At 38.2% G+C, this 26,967-nt stretch overlaps 2 protein-coding genes and 1 long non-coding RNA gene across 9 annotated transcripts; 2 read left to right on the forward strand and 1 right to left on the reverse strand.

The window, feature by feature from the left end:
- The first annotated feature begins 12,817 nt into the window (after positions 1-12,817).
- On the forward strand, positions 12,818-17,450 carry LOC112195029 (BEL1-like homeodomain protein 1). 4 transcript variants are annotated; one of them, XM_040515897.1, is made up of 7 exons: positions 12,818-12,977; positions 13,211-13,390; positions 13,585-13,643; positions 14,319-15,235; positions 15,511-15,884; positions 15,985-16,045; positions 16,257-17,450. In XM_040515897.1, the coding sequence occupies exons 4-7, from the start codon at positions 14,417-14,419 to the stop codon at positions 17,106-17,108; spliced, it is 2,106 nt and encodes a 701-aa protein (XP_040371831.1). In that variant the 5' UTR covers positions 12,818-12,977; positions 13,211-13,390; positions 13,585-13,643; positions 14,319-14,416; the 3' UTR covers positions 17,109-17,450. The 4 variants fall into 4 exon arrangements, with proteins under 4 accessions (XP_040371831.1, XP_024191106.1, XP_024191109.1 ...); XM_024335338.2 differs by having other exon boundaries at positions 14,330-15,235; XM_024335341.2 differs by lacking the exon at positions 13,211-13,390 and having other exon boundaries at positions 12,828-12,977.
- Positions 17,451-18,674: 1,224 nt separating this feature from the next.
- LOC121052098 lies at positions 18,675-20,276 on the forward strand. 4 transcript variants are annotated; one of them, XR_005807976.1, is made up of 4 exons: positions 18,675-18,994; positions 19,656-19,749; positions 19,827-19,930; positions 20,027-20,276. It is a non-coding gene; the product is annotated as an uncharacterized LOC121052098 (long non-coding RNA). The 4 variants fall into 4 exon arrangements; XR_005807974.1 differs by having other exon boundaries at positions 19,703-19,749; XR_005807975.1 differs by having other exon boundaries at positions 18,675-18,952.
- A 599-nt stretch (positions 20,277-20,875) lies between these two features.
- LOC112192833 (BTB/POZ domain-containing protein At3g05675) lies at positions 20,876-24,158 on the reverse strand. Its single transcript, XM_024332719.2, has 3 exons — positions 24,009-24,158; positions 22,979-23,035; positions 20,876-22,480 (listed from the first exon to the last, which is right to left on the reverse strand). Exons 2-3 carry the CDS (start codon positions 23,012-23,014, stop codon positions 21,170-21,172), a joined length of 1,347 nt encoding a protein of 448 aa, XP_024188487.1. The 5' UTR covers positions 23,015-23,035; positions 24,009-24,158; the 3' UTR covers positions 20,876-21,169.
- Positions 24,159-26,967: the final 2,809 nt, after the last annotated feature.

Genomic DNA, 26,967 nt, shown 5'->3' on the forward strand with positions numbered 1-26,967 from the left:
TCCCTCACTAGAAGGACCTTGTGTGTGTGTGTGTACAGATTTTATCCAGAGCAGAGCTCCGCTTTGAAATTAACGTGTGAAGTTCAAGTTTTGAGTCACTTTTCGGTCGCATATCCACATCTCGACCGTTTAGCTTTTAGGTACTAGTATATAGATCATCTCTGCAAATTTTCAGCCAAATTGATGATCATTAAGGTATCTAACTCGCTTAAACCAATGGACGGATTGAATTTGTCAACCTAAACCGTATTAACTTTAAGGCAGTTATCAATGCCTTAACGATCATCATTTTGGCTGAAAATTTGCAGAGATGATCTATACACTAGTATCTAAAAGCTGAACTGTCGAGATGTGGATATGCGATTGAAAAGTGACTCAAAACTCAAACTTTACACGTTAATTTCAAAGCGGAGCTCCGCTCTAGATAGGATCTGTATATATATACAGAGAGAGAGAGAGAGAGAGTCCTTTTAGTGAAAGATTTTTTTTTTTGCCATTTTAATGGATCGCTTGTTAGACCAATTTTTTCAATCACATATCGGCATCTCGATCATTCAGTTTTTAGATTTATATGAATAGATCACTTATGCAAATTTTTAGTCAAATTGATAATTGTTAAGGCTATATAACTATGATTTACAATTAGAAATACAAATGGTTCAGATTAAATATTTTTAGTTTGTCCATATTTTTTTTTTTGGAAGGGGGCTGGTGCAGCAGCCCTCAAACCTTGATTAATGAAACTACAGAATACATGGGGGGTTCGTCCATTGATTTAATTTAGTTTGATACGTTAGATCATCAATTTGACTAAAAATTTGCATAAGTGATCCATTCATAGAGTCCTAAGAACTAAACAATCAAGATGCCAATATGTTATAAAAAAAAGTGTGTCCCACAAGCAATCCCTTAAATTAGCTTGAAAACTAGATCCCTTAGTAGAAAAACTCTCTACACACACATGTAAATACAACTAGTATTACATAAGTGACACCCTATTATTGGGTCCACAAGACATGGTGAGACCCAACCACAACATGCATCACCTAGCCCAATACTAGAGCTACCTCTCCATGAAGGAAGACGACCATGACTTCATCGGGAGGCTACCCTCCCATCTTGCCAAGATGCTTTGTGATAAACATATATGCACTATTATGAGATTTACATCCCACACAAAAGAAATGTGAAGGAGAGGAGGCTCCTGCCTCATAAAAGGAATCTCCTCTCACTTAGACAGCTTCTCCTCTCACTTAGACAGCTTCCCAAATCATGTAAAAGAAAGTTACTTCATTTATCTAATTGCTTGTTTACTTATGTTTTCTTAGCTAGTCACTTTATCTCTTCAAATTTTCAATTTCTTTTGCTATAAAACTTGATGATTTGGCCAAAAATTATCGTCATATGAAAATTGACTATCAATAAATTATGACGTGGTAACCAATAAGCTGTACCGAAAATAGAGAATGTTGCCTACAAAGTTTCGGCATTGAGCTTTGGTCTTCAGTTGCTCATGGTGAGGCAACGTAGCCCTCGTCTCAGGATCATTTATGGACAACTTGAATCCTGATCAGGCTGATAAGTGAAGGAATCCTCTTACTATAAGACGATTTTCTTCTTTATAACTCTATATGAATTTGGGCCACATAGGATGCTTAGCAGTGAAAACCTCTCTTAAAGGAAGGTAATACCCAGTAATCTAGTATTTAACCAACATTACTATACGTATCTGGTCTTAATATTGATTACGGGCTTGTGATAATCGATACTAGCAAGGCCTATCCACTATGTGTGTGGAGAGAAGTTAAAGGTTGTGTGGAGAGAAGTTAAAGGTAGTGGAAAAACTTCTCGTACAAGTGTATAACTACCACATTTTATTTTTTTATTTTATTTCTTTCTATTTTACAATTTACCATATTATCCTTATTGATTAAAATTATATTTCATAGTTTTTTAATGTATAAATGTTAAATTAGTAAAAAAATTCAGTTTTGGAGGAAGGTGTATTAATAATAGTATAGATACTTGATTGACCCTAAGTAGGAAGGTGTATTTAGATGAACTATTTTCTTTACTCGAATGCAAAAACTCTCTTATCCCTGTTTCGTCATCTATATAAAGAGCAACAAAGTTAACATCAAGGTAACGCACACTACCCAACTAGGCCTACTGCTTGAGTTAATTACTGACTTGGTCGTAGGAGACTCTTTAACCTGATATAAGGACGAGACTAGACTTTATTTTATAGGTATTTGCCGCATACCAAAGATCTGCAGGATGTGCGAGATCAGACGCCTGTTGGAGAGGGAGATTTCAGCTGTAACAACTTTGTGATTGTAATTATATTCACCATTTACCAAGAAGAGGATAATCCTCACCCACAATTTCTTTTGCCATAAAACTTGATGCTTTAGCCAATAACCATGATAATCTTTCAGAGGATGTGTTGCATTGTAATTATCTACTTGTTCCTTTGCCCCATCGAATGGTATTCATATTCAAAGGCTCATTATGTGAATGGGTAGAGACACCAAATGAAATAGGGTATAATGTGTTAAGAGTTCATTTTCAAACGGATCTTTTTGTGAAATTAAAAGTTGTAACGGGGTTCTAGTATTCATTCACACTTGTAGTTGTATTCTTATAACTATACTTGAACAAATATGACTTTAATGTGACATCATATGGCTACAATTTTTTTTTGAATGAAAATTGATATAATTAAGGTCAATAGTCGGTAAACTGTCAATGACTAGAGTCTAAATATACTTATAACAAAATAGCTGGCAAGAAAATCCAGAAACTCAGAATAAAGATAAACATACTCATTACAAGTCGATGATAAGCTCGCTAAAATTAGCGAACTTATAAACAAAGAAACTCCGTGTCTTCTAGGCAAAATCATTGACTAGCATTCCCATTGGCCATGCACACAACTACAGTACCAACAGAAAGCCATTTCCTAGCAAACAAATAGGAGCAGCTCCTTATTTATAAGCCACTTGCAAAAAAAAGAAAAGAAAAAGGCCAATCTTATTTCAAATTTTTACCAACACTCGTTGCAGTTTTGATCTGACAACGATTGGTCCTGAACCATCTACTAGCCCAAATGCCCAGTAGGTCCACCTCTTAGGTCAGGCCCACCGTCATCACTAAGTGATAAATGAGGGTGGCAAGACACCTCCCTACTGGCCTGCAACATAGGGCCCAACAATCCAAATTTAAACCCAAGCCCAAGCCCGAATTTGAGTAGAGTGAGCATAAGCCCTAGTCTGCTTCTGCCAGCCGTCACCTTTAGAAATGGCGGTCGACCTGCCCAGGTTCCCAGGATCCACTACCAAAAATGCGCATTCCAGAGAACCAGACCAGCCTTGCTTCCCCACTCCGAGAAAGCTGCCGATCTCCTGCACAATTGCACGCAAACCAACTAGATTCAAAACTTCGATCCATTTCCTTTTAGCCTAACCGATCCAGATGTGTACTGCAATCCCAAGCCCGGCGCGCAACAGATCTTCTATAATTAGAGCCCTGCAGTCAAAAAACAAGACATCGCCGTCAAAAACCTCAACGACGAGAGGTCTCATCTTTAGTACTAAATCTGACGGAAGCCCACTGTCTCTCTCTCTGCTCAGACTCTAGGGTGTCTAGAGCTGCTTACCTTATCATATGGCTACAATGTTTGGGTGACACTGGAACAATAGAAAATTAATTGATATTTAAAAGGAAAGGTATATTTAAACCTCTAAATTTAGTATTTGGATATCCATTTCAAAATTTTCACATTAAACTACCAATTTTGTCTTTCTTTTTTTTTTCCTTTTCTTCTTCAACCTCCACACCTCATCTCTTCCAGGAACATCCTGACCACCTTTGGCCATTTGAGCTTCCGTCCTCGGTGAGGTCCTCTTCCATTTCCCACCTCTAATCCCACCCTATAATATTTAAGGGATCTGTTTTTCCTGTTGAAAGTCGGTTTAGACAATTTCAAAATAATCTTCAAATCATAACAAAATTTGAGCAAATTAGTGGAGGTATCAGTTTTATCCTGGCAATAATCTCCCTAATGGATGTTGAAGAGATACACCCAAATCTTGTAATTACCCTAACTAGTACTAGAGAGACATCGCCGTAGTCAAAAAACAAGACATCGCCGTCAAAAACCTCAACGACGAGAGGTATCGTCTCTAGTACTAGATCTGACCGAAGCCCACTGTCTCTCTCTCTGCTCAGACTATTGTTGCTTATAATTACCCTAACTACCCTATCTTGTAATTATGTTTCTTTTTCTTTTTTCTATTTAGCAAGTCAATCATGAATTAAACAATATTATACAATAAACCAATTTTTCTCGTGAATGTCATTGCTGATTAGGGGGAAAAAATCTTGATGGGTAGGACGAAGTGCAATATGTCAAAAGTTCTGCAATTAGTGTGGCAAAGTTTAGGGCACAGATGAAAAATCACGATGTAACTGAGTTTGGGGATTTAGGTATGTCATCATGACTACTATACAAAATTGAAGAAAGATATAAGCATATCACCTAAACTAAAGGAGATCCAAAACCTCTCACATTTGATTAAGCAACGTTGATTCAAGATAGCATTCCCAATGACATAAAACATTTTGTAGAGTGATGATATGACTAAAGTCAAAATGAAATCAAAGAGTAAATAATTTCAAAATTATCAATCAACACAAGTCAAAACCATGATTAGCAAGCAAGTCATACCAAAATCAAACTAAGACGAACAGAACGCACAAAATTAAAGCTCCTAGTCCACCAAATTGCTAAGAAATTGACCTTTTTAGAGGAGAGCGATGGATTGAAATACATCAAATAATTTCAGTTAGAATCTTACCAGGAATAATGGATTTAAAGGGGCTTGAATGATTCCTAAACTCATATTTTTCTTCCATGTCTCCATTGCAAATTAGATGTAAATATTTTTTTCAAAGATGGGTCTAAAGTTGCTTGTTCTGCCATAATTAAACTTCAAAGCATCACGTTAGAGAGATAAAATGACTATGCTAGAAAAGTTTTTGATGGAAAAGAAAAGAGAAAATCGCAAAGAGTTTTGAAGTTCTCTATGTCTGTAAGAAAATTAAGGTTTAGGAATTGAGGATGATTGACTTGCCAATTAGGAAAAAAAAAAAAACAGAATTGCAACGGTGGGTAGTTAGGGTAATTTATAAAAAAAATTAAATTAAAGTAATAGATATAGAGGAAATGAGTATGCGAGTAGCACCACCCATATAAGTAGTTTACTAGTTTATATAATATTACGTAAGTAGAAAATTCTTACATACGGCAGCCGCACCACGTGGCCGTGCGGCTGCCCAATCAGAACCCACCAAAAATTTCTGTCATTCTGAAACTGCTCCTGCTTTTTAAAAGTGAAATACTCAAAATACCTCTACTAAGGATCTGATTGGTCAACCCGTACCACGTGTTCCTTGCGTCTGCCGTACGCAAGACTTTCTCTACATAAGTAAGTGGTGCAACACATGCATTTCACTTTAATGATAGAAATATATATATATATATATATATATATATATATATATTTATGGTAACTTACGACTCTTATCGTTTTCACTCTTGGTTCAAACAAGTTCAGAGCAGTTCATGCTGATAATCACAATCATTTCCCTTTATAGTAGGGTATCTCAGCTATACCCAAATCTTGAGAAGTTACAAATTTTATATACGAATGTACCCAAATCAGGAGGAAAATGATGGTGGTGACAAATAATAGTATGTTATTCAGAGAGGACGGGTTGCGAATGGTATTGATATTTGATGATGATGACGATGCAACTGAATCTGTTTTTGATGATTGAAACTCTTGCACATGTGCTTTGTGCCTGTATCTCCACAAACCAACTTTCACCTTTCTAATCTTTCTTCTCGCCTCTTTCTGACAAGTATATGGAATTGTTTAAGTAACAAATCCAAAGCTTTTTCAATGTTTTCTTCGTTTCTAGTCATTTTCTTAAGAAAAGAAACTTGGAGCTCTCAAGGAAGAGACAAGCAGCAGGAGTCTCATAACAAGTATATCTATGTATATTGAAAAGGATAGACCAAACAGAAGGGGCCGTTCCCACTTTGATATTTTTGTAATAACTTAATAAGCTAAGACATATTTGGGGAGAGAGACAGTGCACAGTAATATGGCCGAGAAGTTTCGGATTTAGGGTTACTTTTGAGATGTGATATGTGCCGGATATGTGCCACTTGTATGATTCAAACGAACTAGTTATGCCATTTAGGGGACATTTGGTACTCCCGTGTACAAGAAATTAAAAGCCAAGTTTAATAAATTACCAACTAATTTACAATGATAGTGATTTACGTTGTGTATGTCGGATGATTTACAGTGATGATGGCAACGATCAAATTTCAAGTTTTAATTTTAATTTTTTTATTGCTTGAGAACATGAATTACAAAGAAGAACCTCTACTACAATCGATCTAAAGCCGATCAAGGTTGTAGGTAGCGGAAGCCCTCAAGGAGATCATACCAAACCAAATTCTAGTGTCTATAAACTCATGACCTAAGTTAGCTAAGGCATCAGCCACACCATTGACTTCTCTAAATAAATGTTTGAAGGAAACAAAATCAAAGTTTGCAATGAGAGCCTTTATACTATCTATGCTAGCCTTGATTCTCTAGAGTCATGGAGTCGCCTTCAATGAGTAGATGCTTGTAACCTTCTTGAACTATAGCTCTTAAGCGTGAAATAAGGTTCTATCCACATAAGGTAAAATTGGAGTAGTGACACCCTGAAATAGAAAAGCACCATTTTGAAAATGGTTACTTGTGAAGTTGTGCAGAGGGATGTCCAGTTCAAGCCAACGTACCACAGGTTTGACAGCCTCCATGATCTAAGCTTTTCTAGGCGTTATAAGATAGACCCTATCTTCATGGAACACAAGATTGCATTGTTTCCATTTACCAACTATATTTTCAAAAGGGAAGTGTACCACATGTTCAACACCTTGAGAAAACTTGAGAGTTTTTTTTTTTTTTTTTCTCTTCAGGAAGAAGGGTTTCAAAATATCATGTAAACCCTACGAAAATGTTCACCTGATCAGTTATTGATCAAGAAAATAATGCTCAACCACCATTGGATGTAAATTCAATAGCAGAGAGAATTATTATTAAGTTGAGGTGTTTTGTTTTCCACCCTTTGATGTAAATCTAAGGGTTATTGAGCATAAATTATTTGGTCAGCAACTGACCAGGTGAACACCACTGGTAAACCCTAACCCAAATGTAATCTATAGAGTCAAAAAATTTGTGATCAAAATCAAGGTACTTGCCTGCCACAAATGAAAATAAAGTTTCAGATCATTAGCTTCCACTTTTTTCCTAGGCAGAGGGTGCGCAAGGAGGAAGGACTGTGCATTTCGTTGCGCACCTCCTTCATCCATTCTTGAGATGTTGATAACATCGCTGCCTGCAATAGCCAACAATGTAGCAAATTTTTTGTCATAGACTCAATGGTGGACATGGTGATGATGAGAGACGAGCAGTTTTGGGTCGGGAAATTGATCAAGAAATGGGAGATCGGCACAGGATGGCCGAGATGGAGTTATAGGGATTCTAGGGTTTGGAGCGGCAAACGGCGCTCTAGGGTTTCAAAAAGAAATACCTATTGGTTGCGCCAAATGGAATACTTTGTGACTAGCGTAATTGAGCTTATGATAATTCTTTTGATTTCTCCTATCCAAATATTCTGGCTCCTAAATCGCATAAAGAAAGAAAACCTCATTCCACACTTGTATTTTTTTTTTGAAAAAGAATCGATTTCATTAGTAATCAAGCCATGAAAATAGGACAAAGTCTAGCAGAACTTACATAAGAAATTCCAGGACAAACCCGGTAACCTATCTAAGCCACAACTAAACTCATTAAAGTCTAAAAGGACGCTCGCTGAACAGCAAGCCTAAACTAAGCAAGAATAATCTCGCTCTCTAAGGAAAATATATTCATCTAGTCTAATCTGCCAATCACGCAATTGTGGTACAAATATCAACTAGAAGCGTCTTAGAAAAGTCTATAGAAATTACCCCTACTTCAAAAGACTTGAGTCCAGAATGTCTAAAATCCTAGAGAACTTAAGAAAGGGCTAGTTCCTCCCTCACAGGGTTGGAACCAGCACCTTCCTCAGCCTCCTCAGTAGCCAACAACCTCTGCGACAAGTTGCTCCTTGGGCCCTTCTTGAAGGTCTGTAGTGTATAGCCCAATTTGAGCCCCTTACAAACAGGCCCAATCATAGCCAGCGGTCCATGAAAATCAGCCCCAAACCTCAGTCACATCCTCCAGCCTAGTATCTAGCTCGGTCAAACCAGCAGTCAGCCCTAGTTCAAACTAAGGTTTCCCGCCGGTGTTTCCGGCATCTCTTCCTGCTTGTAGCCCGCTGCCGCACTCACCTCCAGGACTGACAAATCAATCCCAACCAGCTCCAGATCTGGCCCAGTCACCGCCGACGCTATAGCAAACCCTCCTGCCCGCAGCCACAGAGCTCTGCAAACTCGCGGCGTCACAACCTGACACCACCTAAGGTATCGCCTACAGCAGGCCAGACCTGACGCCAAACGACACCACGACGTAGAGCCTGATCGCCTCCAAATCTGCAAGCGCTGGCACCAACGTCGCAACTCTGACATTCCATATTTGTATTAGTGGGATGTTAATCTTCTTTAATAAACATATTTCTAATATTTAGAAAAATTATTTATGTCATAACATTTATAAATATAATTTTATATTTTATATTTCTAATGGCCGATCCACAATCATTCGTGCCAGTCTCACAATGAGTTTAGGCTCGGGCCGGTCCGGCCCAGCCCTTGGGCCAATATATTTCGGCTTAGTCCCGCCCACTCTTAATCGTGTTTGGATCATGTCGAGCTCGTATCGTGGTCGGACCAAGCGGCCCATTGGAGAGGTGCTACTAAAGGCAATCCTATCAACAAGACCGGATCTGCCCATTGGAGAGGTCCCAATAACCTGTATTTCCATGCTCAAATTAACCACATTACCCACAAAAGACCACTTCATATTCAAATTTCAATTCATAAGAGTAAGCATAAAAAAAATTTGTACTTGTCATGCAGGACAAAAGGTTTATCCGTGTCTAGACCAACCAGCACCCGTAATATAGACCAAGTTATCATCCCGACAACGTATAATTAATAAACACTAAGAAGCTCATTAGCCCTAAACTTTAATGCCTTCATTCTTGCAATTTCAAAACCTTTATAATTCTAATTTCTACTACATAACGGCCATAACAACATAAAAGTGCATGCATATGAGGGAAGACCTTAGAGTGTCACATGTTTGATGTGGATAACGCGATGAATAATGTGTGGCAATTTATGTGTTAGATGGGCTCAATATTAGAATAGTAATCTTGAATTCCCATGGAGTACCTAATCTATTTACTACTAATAATTTCTAATGAAATTATACTACTTAGTAGTTAGCCCCAAACTCTAAACTTTGTACAATTTTTTGTAAAGTAATTTTAACCTAGAAGTTTCTTGATCCTAAGAGAGCAATGGCATACACAAAAAATATAAGTAAGACACTGATTACTTGTGAGGAAATAATTGGTATTAATTAGATGCCCTTCTTATTCCTCGATGCTTTTGTTTTCAATAAAATATTCCTCGATACTTAGATGTTGAGGTTTGCTCGTATTGGTTGTAGGAATAAATGGTTTAATGAAATGAATGTATGAAGTACCCATGCACTGACAGTGCATGGAATACACTCCCAAAGTATTGTCCAAGAATAAAAATACTTTGTACTATAAGTTCTTAGAAGTAATGAGGGTTTAAACGTTTCAACGGATTCCCAATGGGAAACATCAATATTTCATCTATATTTCACAGGATACTTTATTTTATCCCTCAAATTTAGAAATTATTAAAACGATACCTCAATTACGTAATTCGTCTAATACTTTATTGTCTTAAGTTTATAAACTATCAAAGCAGTGTCCTCAATTATGCAATCAGTACGATACTTCGGTACTTGAGGTTTATAGAATGAGACAAAATTGGACTCCTTTGAGTACAAACTTTTAACCTGTTGCCTCTGCTTCTTGAAAAGCTCAATTATGACCTTGTTAATTAATGAACCGATAACTAGAATTGTTTGAGTGAGCTAATTTTGAAATTCTATGGTCCCGAATTCTCAATTTCTTTTTTGACAAAAATATTGATGACCACATATTTCAAAATAAAAATAAAAACTGGAAGATGCATAAGAAGGATATATTCCATTTGGTGGAGGTGTCTCTCTAAGTGAATTTCACTCAATGTTTTCTTTTGGAATTCTTTCTTTCACTTTATCTCTAAAACTAGAATGCTGTGAATAACTGGCTCTACCAAAATTCCTCTGAAAAATGCTTAGTGATTCATATAATTCTAATTCTCAACTGAGCTTTTCTAAAAACAGCTTAATAGGACCAGCTACGAAGTAGCTAACTGTTCAACACTGTGATGATTGTTAACTTCATCCACTACTGTAAAGTTTAAACTTCAGGGTAAATGACAAGTTTTGTGAAAACAGTTGGAGAAAGATGTTCTGAGCAAATTGGGATACTTTTCCATTTATTCCATGAAGAAGAAAATGGGGTACGTACGTGGGTGTAAAAATAGTATAACGCCGGTAATAGTGTTCTGTTGTGAAATTTTGTTCAATCAGATGTGGATGGACTGTTATTGTCTATCAAAGGCTGAATGACTGGCCCTATTCCAAAGATGGGTAGCCTTTCCATTGTCCTACGTGAAGGGTGGTACCTGACCAATTAGGTACTTCGGATGAGTGACATAAATTATGTCACATAATATTGTTAGCACACTTTTTATGACTGTGCCTTTTGTTTCAGCGGAGATGGGAAAGAGAGTTAATTGGTGTCATATTCCTGCAGATATATACAGATTTTGATAGGTAGTTCCTGCGAGTTTTCATGATGCAATCATAGGAAAAGTAGGAAAAAAAAATTAATTACTCTTATTAATATCGATTTGGGGAGATGACAGTTGATCCTCAGAGAGACTGTTACTCTCACTACTCCAGAAACCCTATATTATTATATGTTGATGGTGCCTGTTGATTGTGAAAATGAATGTCGTATTATTTTTTTCAAAGATAAATGGTGCTGTCCGTCCTCTTAACATCAGGAACATCAAAGTTTTGTCACAGTTGATTCTGATACCATCATTGTTACAGATGGTGATGGAAAACTTCAGGGGAATTTAGGTTTGGGAAATCGAAAATGGGGCTTGTGTAGGTGGGATTAATTCTTAATTAATTAGGCAGTTGTTTTCTGTCCTTCCAGGGTGTACTGCCTGCTATTGAGTGAAGGGGTAATTATTTAAAGTTATTAATTTGTTATTATTGTTCTGTACCCTCGAGTGTTTCTTTTAGGGGTTTTCGCAGTTTTTTATTTATTTTGAATGAAGGCCGTAAGTTTCTGTTTCTTATTATTCTTTTCTAATTCTAACGAATTTTTAATGAGCATTTATAAGGCTCATACCCTTAATCCTTTCAAAAAAAAAAAAAAAAAAGGAGCCTTATAATATAACTTATAAGTAGGTGGCTCATACCCAATTGTACTGAGGTTTTTTGTGATTAAAACCCAATACTTAATGAGTGGTTAAGTTTGGACAATATCGGTACAATTGTAAGTCACAGGCCACAGTTGTCACTATTTAACATGATATTAGAGCGGGTCCATTTCCAATCACGTCTCCAATTGTCATGGACCCTATTTGAGTTCATTGAATTGGCTATCGAAAATATTCCAATTGGATTGTTACCAAGTGTCTGATGTGGGCCTTAGATTATTACGTGATTTGTGTGGGATTTGTTAATTGATTTCACGTGCAGACCTAGATTTAGGTTGCACGTGAGGGGGTATGGAGAAGAAATATCCCATATTAAAAAAGTGACAAAAGATAAGATAACTTATAAGTAGGTGACACACACTCAATTGTACTGAGCCCTTTTGTGATTAAAACTCAATCCCTATCGGGTGGTTGAGTTAAGATAATATCGGTATAATAGTAGACCACAAGCCATGCTTGTCGTTGTTTAACGAGAAACACTAAAACAAAATCCCATGCCCTAAACTAAAACTCCAAAGCTTTGCACACTAGATTGATTAATCCTAACTCAAAGTTTAAACATCTAACTCGTCCTTTCCAAAAAAAAAAAAAAAAAAACATCGAACTCATTATTTGAAGGACATCTTAATTTAGCGCATATATATACACGTAAAAAAAATATATTTAGAATTTTAATAAAAAGAGACGTGCACCAAGGACTCAAATTGGATTACACATGCATTAATAATTAAAATTGGTAATTGGTTATTCTCTACTCATGCATGTATTGAGGTATGCTTTATATGCGGGGTAAATAATAAAGACAAACACACCTTACCTTCATGAGCATTAAAGTGGGGGTTATGGTGGTTGGTCCTGTGTTTCCTTGGCAATTTAATTGCTTTATCTTCAAACTCTGGAATCCAACCACAAAAAAATATCACAAAATAAAACGTTAGAAAACAAATTATATGCAGTATGAAAAAGACAAGCAGATATTTAATATTGAATGAAAGAATAGGACCCTTCCACATCCCCCTTCTTCATTATCTTCCTTCCTCCCTTTTATTTTTATTAAGCTCTGGTGCGGAAGGAGACGTTTCCTCGTTTTTCAGCTGTTTGTATCTTCTGACAAACTTTGATGAAATAAATAAATTTTCTTCATATTTTTATACATAATTTTGGTTAAAACAGCACGCCCATTTCCATCCATCTCTCTCTCTCTCTCTCTCTCTCTCTCTCTGAAAAAGTTCTCTGTTTCTCATCAAAGGGTGCCTGGCTGCATCAAATGATTTGAAAAGGGAGGGTCAAATCACAAGCTCTCTCTCCAGTTTTGATCAATTCGCAGGTACTTCACCCAAAAAAGTGAGAAATTAAAAACTAATACTAATATAATTGTCATAGAATTAAACCAAAATTTTTATTTTTATTTTTTATTTTTGTTACAAGAAAAAAATAATGGCAGTCATGATCATAAATGTGTGGATAATGAGGTAGTGATAAATAAAGATGGGTCTCTTTTTCTCTATCAGCTGCCTTTTTAACCCCATCTCTCTCTTTACTTCCTTTTTTCCTTTTCAGTGGGGGAAGTTGCAGAGATTTTGAGTCTGACAGAGTTTGCTTTACCCTATTAGCTCTCTCTCTTTCGCTCTCTCTTTCTCTCTCTCTCTCTATATTATGTTTGTGAATTGAAGGGACTGATAAATCATAAATCCCAATATTCCATTGATAGATATACAGATCACACATGGTTATAGACAGGTAGGTTGGTTTGGTGCTTCAATTCTCTTTTCATGTATATGTCAATCCTTCCATATCTATGTACCTCTCATGTTTTGTAGCTATAACTGCTTATAGTCGCCGGTCTCTAGCTCCCTCCCTTCCTCTCTTTCTCTCTCTCGAAACCTTTCATGGATTTTGTGTCATTGTTAGTGAAATTCTTCTTTCCTTTGCAGTGCAGAGATTGTGATCATGAAGCACGTGTATACTCATCAGATTTCAATCACACCAGCAGGTACTAATATTTTTATTCAACAAATACTATAATCAATTCCCTTTCACTCACTCTCTCTCTTTCTCAATCACCCGACCTCTCTCTCTCTCTCTCTCTCTCTTTCCATATCTCTTTATCTCCATATAAAGCCAACACAGCTCCATATCCTACTCTCCCTTTCTCTTACTTCTTCGAGCAGTAAATCTCTAGCTGCTTGATGATCAAGAAACAACACCCAGAAGCCGAAACCCTATTCCGATCTGTTTTGGTTTACGGCTGAGGTCAAAAGAGGGGAGGAGATTTGAACCCAGACCTTGAGTATCCGATCAGTGTACGACCTGATCAGATATATGCTTATATTTGATCCATCTTCGATCTTTTTCCCACCAATCCCTTCACTTCCTAAATCCATGGACATAATTGACTTCCTTAGATTCACAAGTTACAAATCGTTTCACTCCAACTACATACACAGACAGATATACCTATACTTATATGCATGGTAGAGAGAGAGAGAGAGAGAGAGAGAGAGAGAGAGAGAGAGAGAGAGAGAGAGAGAGAGAGAGAGAGAGAGAGAGAGAGAGAGAGAGAGTGTGGCGTGGTTCATTTGGTCGTGTGTTGGTGTTTGTTAATTTCCATTGGGTTAGTTGGGTGTGTGTGTGATGATGTGATCAAGCCCTTATTCTACTAACGTAGTCTCTTTTCAGTGAAGTGAACCTCAACAACAACAACAACAATAACAACAACAGAAACACATCAATCTCCACTGATCAGCAACACAAGATCGACTTTAGATGGCGACGTACTTTCACGGTAACTCGGAAATCCAACCCCCCGACGGCGGCTTGCAGACTCTGGTTCTCATGAACCACGGCGGTTACGTCCAGTACTCGGATTCTACTCAACAGCAACAGTCACCGTCGGCAGCGACTAACCAGCTTGTCTTCCTCAACTCTGCTGGGGCCAATCCACTCGCTCAAGGCTCCACTCTCCCCCACGCGCCGCCCTCCCACACCCAGCAATTTGTCGGCATACCGCTCCCGACCGTGTCCTCTCAGGACCCCAGTAACTCGCAGTCCATGCATCCCCACCACGACATGGCTGCTCTCCACGCCTTCATGCCTCGCATTCAGACTCAGTACGCGCTCTGGAACTCAATCGACCCTTCCGCGCGTGAAACCCCACGCGCCCAGCAGGGTCTGTCCTTGAGTCTGTCGTCCCAGCAGCCCGGGTTCGGGTCCTTCCGTGGTTCTGATCGGGAAGTCCCGACTGGTGAGGATATCCGGGTTTCGAGCGGTTCCAACTCTTCGGCTTCGGGTGTGACTAATGGGGTTTCGGGTATGCAGAGCGTGTTGCTGAGCTCCAAGTACTTGAAGGCTGCACAGGAGCTTCTTGATGAGGTTGTGAACGTTGGAAATGGGATGAGGTCTGACTTGCCTAAGAAGGGTAATGGGAACCAGAGTAAGGCCATGGCCGAGTCTTCTATGGCGGCCGCCGGAGATGGTTCGATCGGCGGTGATCAAGATAGTGGGAAGCGTGCTGTAGAGCTAAGCACTGCAGAGAGGCAGGAAATTCAGATGAAGAAGGGAAAGCTCATCAGCATGCTTGATGAGGTATGCATATTAATATTTAATTTCTCGCATAGTTTATTACTATAGTTTAGTACTACTACTACTTGATGATGATTGAGGGGTTTCTCAATGCTAGTGGGGGGGTTTTGGTGTCTCCTGTCATGAACATGTTGTTAGATGCAGTTAAAACGGTCATTTTTGCGTTGTTTTACCATCAGTATATTCAGAAGCTTTAACCTATTTCTTCTAAAGGAACTTCTAAATTCTTACATGCTAGCAACAGAGAGGGTAACAATTTTGTTTGTTGATTGAATTAGGTGGATCAAAGGTACAGACAGTACCATCGCCAGATGCAAATGGTAATTTCGTCGTTCGAGCAAGCATCCGGGATTGGTTCAGCAAGAACATACACTGCTCTTGCACTTCAAACAATCTCAAAGCAGTTCAGGTGCTTGAAAGATGCAATAACAAACCAAATTCGAGCCGCCAACAAGAGCTTAGGCGAAGAGGATTGCAGTGGGGGGAAGATTGAAGGTTCAAGGCTCAAATATGTTGACCACCAGCTCAGGCAGCAAAGAGCCCTCCAACAGTTGGGAATGATCCAGCACAATGCTTGGAGACCCCAAAGAGGATTGCCCGAAAGATCTGTTTCTGTTCTTCGCGCTTGGCTTTTCGAACATTTTCTGCACCCGTAAGCACTCTCATAATTATATCTCTGAATTAGTCTCAATTGCCTGTCACATTCATGTTTCAGTACTAAGGACTAACAGCGACTGAATTTTCGGTTGCAGCTATCCAAAGGATTCAGACAAGCACATGCTTGCAAAACAAACCGGGCTTACTAGGAGCCAGGTAATACCTTTGCACATTTTATATGTTTACTCATTTAGGTCAGAATTATTTCCTTGAGAGCATTGTATAGTCATTCTTTCACAAGAAGTGATTGTGTGACTAGTACACGAGTTCTGGATGCCAGAGAGGGATTGTATACAATGGTTGTACGGAAGAATTTTTAATTCCAGGGATATTGTATTCAAACTTATCAGTACTGATTATTATGCAGGTTTCAAATTGGTTTATAAATGCTCGAGTTCGTCTGTGGAAGCCAATGGTGGAAGAAATGTACTTGGAGGAAGTCAAGGAGAATGAGCTCAATGGATCATCTGAGAAGATGAGCAAGAGCAATGAGGATTCTGCATCAAAGTCCACACCTCCACAAGAGAGAAGTCCTGCTACTGATCAGAACCAAACCAATAGTACTTTCAATTCCAAACAAGAGACTTCCACAAATCATATTGCTGCTCCTCCATCAATGTCAATGTCAATGTCCTCAGCTTCAACATCTCCCACAAACATTGTTCGGAACCAGTCCGGATTCAGCCTCATCGGGTCATCAGAATTGGATGGCATCACACAAGGTAGTCCAAAGAAGCCAAGGAGCACTGAATTAATGCATTCCCCAAATAGTATGATGAACCATATGGATGTCAAGCCTCAAGAGGTGAGCAATGAGCAAGTTTCTATGAAATTTGGGGATGAGAGGCAGAGCAGAGATGGCTACTCATTCATGGGAGGACAGACCAATTTTATTGGGAATTTCGGGCAATACCCAATTGGTGAAATTGGGAGGTTCGATGCAGACCAATTCACACCACGGTTCTCAGGCAATGGTGTCTCTCTCACTCTTGGTCTTCCTCATTGTGAAAACCTCTCCTTGTCTGGTGCCCATCACCAAACTTTTCTCCCAAACCAAAACATTCAATTGGGGAGAAGAGTTGATCACATTGGAGAACCAAATGATCAGTTTGGTACCATGAACAGTTCAGCTCCTCACTCTTCTGCCGGATTCGAAAGCATCGACATTCAGAATCGAAAGAGGTTCGTAGCACAATTGTTGCCAGACTTTGTGGCCTGATATCTCAAATAAGATGACCACCTCGAAGAAGCTTGGCAGGGGATACACATTCATGTCATAGCTTTTGGTCTTCCCAATATTAATTTTCTTTCTATGATGCCCTCTAAACTTTGGGAACAAGGGAATGCATATGGTAGTGTATAGAAAGAAGAATTTACTTAGTATAGGTATATACTTCTGCATATAACCATTTCAGATCTTAGACAGCTTAGGATTTGAGAGCATATGGTTGAGGATTGTATATTATTTTGTAAGTTTTGGTGATGGATAGATGGATTGGTGTAAAACCTTAGTTAAGTGATATGGGTATACCAATATATATTGATAATTTGGTGATGGATAGATGGATTGGTGTAAAACCTTAGTTAAGTGATATGGGTATACCAATATATATTGATAATTTGATGTTAAGTAACCGGGCATGTATGCTAGTGTACCCTTTTCTTTCTTTCTTTTGGGTCAGTGGTAGGTATCAGCTAAACTGAAATAGTACAGACATGGGACCTGAATTTGGTATAAGCGTGCTTCTTCTACAGATGCTTCACTGCAATATACATGCCCCTTGATCAATCCTCCCTACTTCTCGAATAAGGCTCTAACTTCACTTCTTTAGAATAAGTTTGTCTCGAAATGTTAAAATTTAGAGTTTAGTTCTCAAATTTTAAAGTATATCTTACCGAAATGTTAAATTTAAAGTTCAATTCTCGAATTTTAGTCCTATCTAAGAAAGTAGACAGTTTCTAGAACATGTAACTGTAACTATAATATATTGGGGAAACCTTATACTTGGAAAGCAAGCGTATTAAAGAACGTCTTGCAATATAACAGTGCATATCCCTCAAACTAGAAAAAGTATAAAAATATTGGTAGCAATATTTTAATGTGTGAGATTTTATAATGCATTAACGAGGATTGACGTGTATCTTCTGCTTATGGAAAATGGATAAAGGAGTTTTAAGATGCAGAGAGGGACAACTTTGGGAAGAAAAGTGTACATGGGAAATCTGCGGTGCAAGCTCCATACAAAAAGCAAGAATAACAAATCTCTATCATCCAAGTATTTGGAAGCAACATATTGTTTATTTAAAGATAAAACACAACCTACTTGCTTTACTAGAAGCTGTTTTAAGATTACTTCTATGCCAAGGCTTTCCAATATCATAATGGTGAATCAAGTTGAGTACTACTTGTATGAGATATTTCTTAGGGCTGGCAAATCCAACCGATCCAAACCAGCCAACCGTGTCCGTCCCGAACCAAGGGATTCGGTTACCAGCCACTTCGGTTACCGACATTGTGGTACGGTACAACCGTACCGATATACTATACTTGGTACGGTATCGGTATTGAATTTTAATAAACCACGGTATACCGTACCGTACCGTATATTTAATATAATATTTAATTAATTTAAATATTTATTTTACAATCAATCATAGCCGTTGATATTTTTCTGTTTTATTCCAACAACCGTTAGATTAAACTTGGAAAACCCTAATCCCAAATACATCGATCCCTCTCTCACTCTCTGACTCTCTCAGTCTCCGCCTCTCTCCAATCTGGAGACTCACCTCGTCTCTCACTCTCTCTCTCTCTCTCTCTCTCGAACCCGATCGAAAATGGACCTGAGCCTCTGCCTCTCAAACTCTTGGTCCAAATCCAAACTCCTAATCCGATCCCTAATCCCTCAGTAACTCAGTCCATCTCTCTACCATTCCCTCAGTCTCTCTCTCTCTCAAACTCGAGCCTCAGTTCGAAGAATCGAATCCCTCGACCCATTCGATTTCATTTCACATCAAAGCGATTCGATTCACATCAGTCGATCAATTGTTGCAGTACTGCTGGTGAGTAGGAGCTCGGTGCTTCAATTATTTTGGATTGTTGAGGTTCGAGACTTCGATCTACCCAGTTTGTCATATATTATCAATTTGAATATATGGTGTATCTGTTTTTTGCAATGTTCTTGACATGTTTTCTTATAATCTGATATGTAAAAAATCTTTACTGGGTTGTTGTGATTATATGTTTTCTGGGTTTTGACTAGAGATGATTCGAGAGCTTCTGACTTATCAAGTTATCATAGATGAATTGTTATCACTTTGCACATCTTTATTTTCCAATGTGTTTAATGCTGGGTTGTTGTGATTATATGTTTTCTGGGTTGCTTTGCCATATTCTCATTTACTGCATTAACCTGCAAATTTGTTTTCTTAGCAATTGATACTTGATAGGTTACTGAGAAAAGTGAAGGGTTTGCAAGAGAAACCATCTAAACTCGGCTGAATATGTTTTCGAGTTTGTTTTAGACAAACTCTTGAATTGTTGGTATATCAGTATATGTGTTTAATAAGCAATCATGCACTTCTTGCAAAAATTGTTTTGATCGGACAGAAGGTTATTCCTTGTAAAGTTAAATGATGAAAATGTTATATATTATATATATGTTTGATGTTTGTGTTAATATCACAATGTTTGATGTTTGTTTCTTTTTTCTGCAATTATTAAAATGTTTGATGCTTGTCTGTTTTGTTTGATTCTTTTTTCAAGTTTATTTGGATCATTGCAAACTGAGATTGACAAGGCTATCATTGCAGAAGACCCTATTTTGAAATGTATCACACTTTGGAGGAACTTGAGAGGGGTAAGCTACTTATATTGTTTGTTTCTTATTTTATGAATCATGATATTATTTTTAACCTTGTCTTTGTTATTTTGCAGCAATGCTTTTAATCAAGGAATAGAGTCATCATTGACCAGTCTCAGCTCTACACAAGCTGATGCATAGCAGGCAGCAGCCAACATCGTGAGCTTTCTTGTTCAACGTTAGAAATTGCAAAAACTTCCTAAATTCTTCTTCATTGATTGAATCTGCAGAATTGCCAGCATTCTAATTCTTTTCAACTAAAATTGATTTGCAGAAAGTTTGAGTCTTTGAGTGAGGCAGGGAGCACAACAAGCAAATATGAAGTGACGATGAGATGAAATTTGAGTCTTTGAAAACTTTGTTTTAAACTATTGTCCGCTTTGTTATTGTATGATTTATTCATTTGTGTGAACTGTAAATGATGATATGAGGTGATGATGAGATGAACTGTAAGTGATGATATGAATTATGAAGTGATGAACTGATGAGTGTAAGTGATGAACTGAAGTAGATGTGAGAGAATGAGAGACTGAGAGTTATAAGTTTTTTGATTGATTTACATTTGTGTATGGTTTGGGATTTTTGTTATAAGTTTTTTGATTGATTTACATTTGTGTATGAGAGTTATAAGTTTAAATTCATAGAAGTTAATTGATTGTTTTTTATGTGCTTTCAGTTTTTCACTTGTTGACAGGTTAGGGATTGAAAATTTCCATTTGGGCCAAAGCTGAAAGCTGGCCCAATCTTAAACTCGGTTGGAGGCCCAACCAACCGATACCAACCGATACCAACCGGTACCGAGAAGTCGGTATACCGACTTTTGTGGCCGGTAGTGGTACTACATTTTGTGTACCAATAAGTTCTGGTACGGTAGGTGGTATTGGACTTGAAGGTCCGGTACCGTACCGAACCCAGCCCTAATATTTCTAGTGTGGTTTACTAATGCACACTAGTCTTACCGATCAAGTCTTATATTAATTTTCCCATCAAATATCTCCTCAGGATGAGTCTGCAGAACAATCCCATGTGAACCCAAGTGCCCGACAGAGCATACCTAAAGTTCTAACTCGTGTCCCTGCTCAAATAAGGTATCCATACTCGCAATCAAATTCAACAACGGATATATGAGTAAACACCTTGATTTTCATTGCCTCATAACTTTCAGACTCCATCAATTACAATTTTTACAATTAATCAGACCTTACAGGACCAAAATCAAATGACATGACACCCTAAACCACAATTTACATTGAATTGGTTCAAAATAGGGCAACTTCCCTAAACATATTGCTATTCTCATATTCATGTATCCTCTCTCCATTTTAGATTTTGTGAATATAGTGGTTTAGGAAAGGATGTTCAAAAGTTAGATGTCCTACTAGACAGGTTGAAAAAGTCAATAGAATAGATATCTTATCTAATGTGTACCGATCTTGTCATGATTCACAGCAATCACTGATAGTCTTCTTTTTGCAACCTTGGATCTGTAACACCACACCTCAAATGCTTCAGTCAGGTCAGGATATCCAATATGCTCATTCTGTAACCATTCAGTCAATATCTCTGCCTGCTCAGTGGATGGCAGTGCAAGAATTAGGGAAACAAATGTGGATTCCAAGGATTGCCACAGTTCACCATCCATTTTAAATGCCGGAGCATCATCATCAGTAGCTGCCACTGCAGAATCGATAAAAGGTTTTGTAACCCTCACAAACGGAAGCCATACATTGACCATATGAAGCCGTTTTGCAGTTGGCAAAATCACAGTGCCATAACCTATTGCCTCTAGAACCTTTGCTGCAACCTCAATAACCTTAAGCTTTGTCTCAATTAACTCAGCTGTTGGACTCGCATGCTTGACGACCATAACTATTTTATCTGATGCATCTGTCCAATTGCAGACAAATTCCCTCATAATTTCCAACTTAGTTAAAATCTGGCATGCCCATGACAAATCTGACAAAAGCGATTGAAATGATAGTATCTTTCCCCCATCAGAAAATGATTCCATTTCGCATAACAAAGCTTCTAACTGATAATTGAATCTTTCAAATAGTCTCTTTGCACATTCTTTTACCTCAGACTTTATCTCATCATCAGCTGCCAAAAGAGGGGCATCATCATCTTCAGTTAGCATGTACTCAAGCTGCTCCTGGGCTGAAGTCTTGAGATCATTCATGATTGGAGGAGGGGAAGATGTGGCGAACCGGATGGTTGAGAAAAAAATCCCCATGATGGCAGATTGAGTGACTGGTTGGAGGCGGTCAAGAATAGGTTCGGCTTGCGGGCCCATGCGCGGTATGATTTTTAATATCTCCTCCTCCTCAGACTCTTCCCAGGAGACTGCTTCCAAGTACTTCACACAAGCAGTGATGATTTGGGGACATTCAAGCTTGACAGCCACCTGGAGAATGCCAAGGGCATTTTTAACACCATGGCACATGTCATCAACTGAGCCATCTACTAAGACGTAGAGAAGACGGAGAACACTGACATGGTAGTCAAAGTCTGAATCCTGGCAGTAAACCTCAACACAGTTGCGCGAGTCAAGAATTTGACAAGTTGGCCAACTATCGGAGAGGCGATCAGCAAAATACTTGCTCTTTTCTATGAGGATGTTGGAGTGACAATAAAACCATTCATCCCGGGCATCCTGTGTTCGTATCCTCACCACAACATCACTGTTTGATCTGTCCCCAATCCTGCTAGGAGCCCTTCTTTCACAATTCTGAAACAAATAAAATTGTTAATTGAAAATTAGAAATAACAGGTTTACAATATAAATACTGAAAAAGGAAAACAAAATAACATAACATTTTGAACAAAAAACACAAAATTTCTAGGTCGTTCGATTCTATGTACTAACTACTAAGTCATTAATTTGTAAACTACTGATTTTCATAGAAATCAAATGTGTTACTGTGTCATTGCAACATACTAAATATTGAAAAAGGAAAACAAAATAACATAACATTTTGAACAAAAAACACAAAATTTCTAGGTCGTTCGATTCTATGTACTAACTACTAAGTCATTAATTTGTAAACTACTGATTTTCATAGAAATCAAATGTGTTACTGTGTCATTGCAACATACCAAACCCAGAAAGAAGAATAGTGGAGAAAGCAAGTTTTGTGTACCCTGTGTCCCAAGTATGACATAACAAATAAATTCGACAAGAACAAAAAGCTATAGAAAATAAAATGAAGAGCTTCGGGTAGCTTACAGGAGACTCCATTGAAGCATTACACACTATAGACATATCTCGACCACATCATGGTATCTGCAGATGAACAAAATAAACCATATTATTAGCAGCATGAAATTGTAATACATACTGGATATTATACCAGTCGGGTGATAATAATCAGCATAAAATGAGGTCATGAGTAAAACAGAGCTCAAGAATTACAAATTAAAAATAGCATTCTCGTATTCCAGGAACTTCTTATATAATGGTCAGATTATTGCATAATTGATAACTGCAACAGAACAGCCGATCACATCAGAGTTCTTGTTACCTTTTGAGTTTCAAACTATGAAATCGCTTGGTTCGCTTCACCAATAGCAAATGACCAACTACCAGCTTAAGTATAAACTAGATTATGTAGGGCACTTGAACTCTTACCCTACATACACCCCATATCTAAAACAGTCATATGGAAAATATAACCCTAAAGATCCAATTTATTTAAACATTGGGTGATAAAAAGAACAGAAAATGGAAATGTTTCTGTAAGAGGGACAGTTCTCGAATAACGGTTCTTCTATATAATCATTCTGCAATAGCCAAATTTCTTAACAAACACCAAGTAATGGTATTCATTGGGAACAACAAACAAGCAACAAAAAGTAGAGCATACATTCAGCAAATGGGATTCTGACAAGAACTGGGCATTCATCTCGACTCTCATTCATAAGAACCCACGTTTTTTTAAGCTAACCCAGAATCTTCTGACGCCCTCTTTCACCCAGTTTAGCCCCCAAATTCAGTTGATAAAAGAGCAACTTTTTTGGGAAAGGAATTGAAAATGATTATACCCAGACACACAGTTTCTTGTGAGCAAGAAGCTGTTAATGCATAAGGAACTCAAACCCACAAGAAGCTGTTAATGCATAAGGAACTCAAACGAAGAAAAATCCAAGTTCAGAGTATAGCTCAACCAAAGAGAGAGTAATTGCTAGTGAAACGATAAAGTAGAACAAATGCATAGCCAATTTGGAATGAAGAAATTAACCAAGTTGAGGATTCATACCCTTTCTTCTCATCAACAAATTGGTTTTGGGAGGATTTGATTTCGTATCAGCAAGCAACCCGGGGTAATTCTCAGTCTCTCTCGGCCTCTCGGCTCTCGGCTCTCGCTCTCTCTCTCTCTCTCTCTGGTTGAGTGGGGTGTTTTTAGCTTTGGGGCCCAAAATTACGGGTCTAACAATTTTGGATATACTCAAGCCCAAAACTCCAATTTAAGAATATACAGAAATTATGGAACGATCAATTTTGGGGTGTAAATGAGCCGAGTAGAAGTGAATACCAGGGTGATCATGTTCGGCTCATTTATTTTTTATCGAGCTCGAGCTGGGCTAAAGCTTGAATTTTTTTTTTCCATGCTCAAGCTCGGCTCGGCTTGAATATTTTTCTTAAGCCCTAGCTAGGCTCGGCTTGGCTCGATTTATTGGAGAAGATCGAGCTTAAATAAGGTTCGGCTAAGTTCATTTGACTTTAAATTTAAAAATTAAAAAAGGAAGAAAGAAAATTTAAAATAATAATCCAAAATTTGATAGCTAACCATCACATAAATCCCTTTTGACTTTATTGTAATATATTTTACTTAAAATCTCAGATTCTCTTCCAATTGAAAAGGAATTTAATAAAAGGAATTAAAGATTTGAGATCAGAAAAATTATATTTTTATTATACTATAAATTTTCAGGAGTTGAGTTTTAACAAACGTCGAGCTTTAACAAATTCGAGCTACTCATGAGGTAGACGAGCCGAATATATCATTATTCAAGCTCGGCTCCTTTTTTTGTCGAGCCTAATATTGAGCTCATACTCGGCTCATTTATCTTACGAACACGAGCTGAATGAGCTAAAATCGAGCCGAATACGAGCTATATCGAGCCTATTTACAGCCCTAACGATCATCAGATTATGATGGTTTTCTTCATTTATTCATTCAAACCTCCAAATTTAGTATTTATATTTTTTATTTCCTAAAGTCTTAACCAAACTCATTTATTCATTGAAGGAACCCGAACGCAACAACAACTGCATCGCTCATCATCCTCTATGTTTCCATTAGCCTCTTTACATCGAACCTAGAACAATTTCTATATTCTTTTTTTAAGAGAATGAATATTTATATATTCGCACAGCTATACTAAATCACCACTAGAAAATTACATACACAAAAGTCTAGACCCCCGAAACAACATACTGCATGCCTACTTGACCTAACCGAGGAGAAAATCCGTCGCAAACAGATTATTTTCTAGAACTTATTGTACACATATTCAAAGTGACTAAAAGTAAACACAATTAATAAACTAATACATTACTTCACCTAAGTAGGCTTGTTGGCACGCGATTGTGGTACGAAACGACACAAGAGTTCCAAGGAAGTTTCCATTGACATACTAGAAGTCAAGTTGTGGATCTGCCAAAAAAAAAAAAAAATGAAAAATCAAGTTAGCAATGCTACCTTGAGGCCTAAAGGAAGGGATTAAACTCCTTGGCCTATTGGTTTGATTCGGCCCAGGGGCAAGAGAGAGGGATCAAATCTAGCCCAAGCCCATAAGCCTATCCTAAACCCGCCCCAACACCTCACACTAAGATTTAACGCGTCGTCGTCCAAAAACCTCGCCACTGAAACCTCGTGATCCGATTGACTGGACAGCCACAGGACCATCGTTATGGGAGGTTCCTTAACCTCCCTTAGAACAATACTATATTGAAAGTAGCATCTTTCACTCTTTGTCCTCCTTGTACCCACACGAGCACAACCACTACTATAACCAATTAAAATAGCGTGCCTTGAGTCGTGTCGAGGCATCTCCATTTTGCCTCTGCCTCAAGGTTATTTGTGGTAGACGTTTGCATCGAAAAGCAACTGAAAGATGCAGTGACGAGTTCTTAGGTGTGAGGCGTGTCGAGTCGTCTCCATTTTACCTCAAAGTTACCTCTGGGAGGCGTTTGCATTGAGAGGTGATTGAAAGACGTAGTGCCGCGTTATGAGGCAAATAGACATGTTGAGGAGCCACATAGCGTCTGAAGTGGACGCTAACTAGGCTTATATATATATATATATATATATATATATATATATATATATAGGCCCGTTCCAAAGAGGACGTCCGCACTTTGCTAAAGTGCGGATGGCGATGCAGCAGCAGCGGCGTTCCAGGCTGCGACGGTGGCTCGGGGCTTGGCGGATTGTTCTGGGTAGCATTCGAGGTTGGAGTTGCAGGTTTCTGGGCAGCGACCTCACCTGCAATTGCAGGTTTCTGGGCAGCACTACAACGACGTTGCCGGCGACTCCACCGACTGCAGACCGGTCCGTTCGGCAAGCCCCGCAGCTCCGTCGCGCCCCAAGCCTAGCTACAGCATCGACGTCCGCACTTTAACAACAGTGCGGACGTCCTCTTTGGAACCGCTCCTTATATATATATATATATAAACTGTAACTATAGTTAGGTTATTTTTGTTAACCATAGTTACTTCTCAATTGTATATATAGGAGTGATGTTGTAAGTTGGGGGACACGGTTCCTTCACATCAATACTTCCCATTGTAATCATTTCTTTGTCTAAACTCTTGCAAACATTTCCGCTATATAAATAAAATTTTCTCCTTTTAAGTGGTATCAGAGCTTTAACTACTCAAGATCTAGTTTGTATATAGTGATCAAGCTTCAAGCTTGAGAAAACTCAAGTAGCATATCCATCGAGTAAGTGTTCTTACTATGTAAATTACTTTTTGTCTATTATCTTGTTATTTTATTACCTTGTTCATCTGTTAGAACTAAAATCTTGTTATAGAAAGATTTGTCACTCATATTTCATAGTAAAACCTATACTCTCTCAAAGCTCATATCCCTACATAGCCGTATAAACCAAATGGCGGTTGTCAGGCTTTCTGGGAATCGGTCTTAAGCACCAGAGAGAACCGGTTTTAGGTACCATCTATGAAATATTAATGGCGAAACTTTTTGTAAC

This window comes from Rosa chinensis, chromosome 3, assembly GCF_002994745.2.
Source record: "Rosa chinensis cultivar Old Blush chromosome 3, RchiOBHm-V2, whole genome shotgun sequence".
Lineage (NCBI taxonomy): Eukaryota > Viridiplantae > Streptophyta > Magnoliopsida > Rosales > Rosaceae > Rosa > Rosa chinensis.

Coding starts and splice junctions, on each gene's coding strand:
- LOC112195029 (XM_040515897.1), top strand. CDS start 14,417: ATGGCGACGTACTTTCACGGTAACTCGGAAATCCAACCCCCCGACGGC. Junction 15,236..15,510: donor TCATCAGCATGCTTGATGAG/GTATGCATATTA, acceptor TGATTGAATTAG/GTGGATCAAAGGTACAGACA. Junction 15,885..15,984: donor TTCGAACATTTTCTGCACCC/GTAAGCACTCTC, acceptor TTTCGGTTGCAG/CTATCCAAAGGATTCAGACA.
- LOC112192833 (XM_024332719.2), bottom strand. CDS start 23,014: ATGTCTATAGTGTGTAATGCTTCAATGGAGTCTCCT. Junction 22,481..22,978: donor ATGCTTCAATGGAGTCTCCT/GTAAGCTACCCG, acceptor TATTTGTTTCAG/AATTGTGAAAGAAGGGCTCC.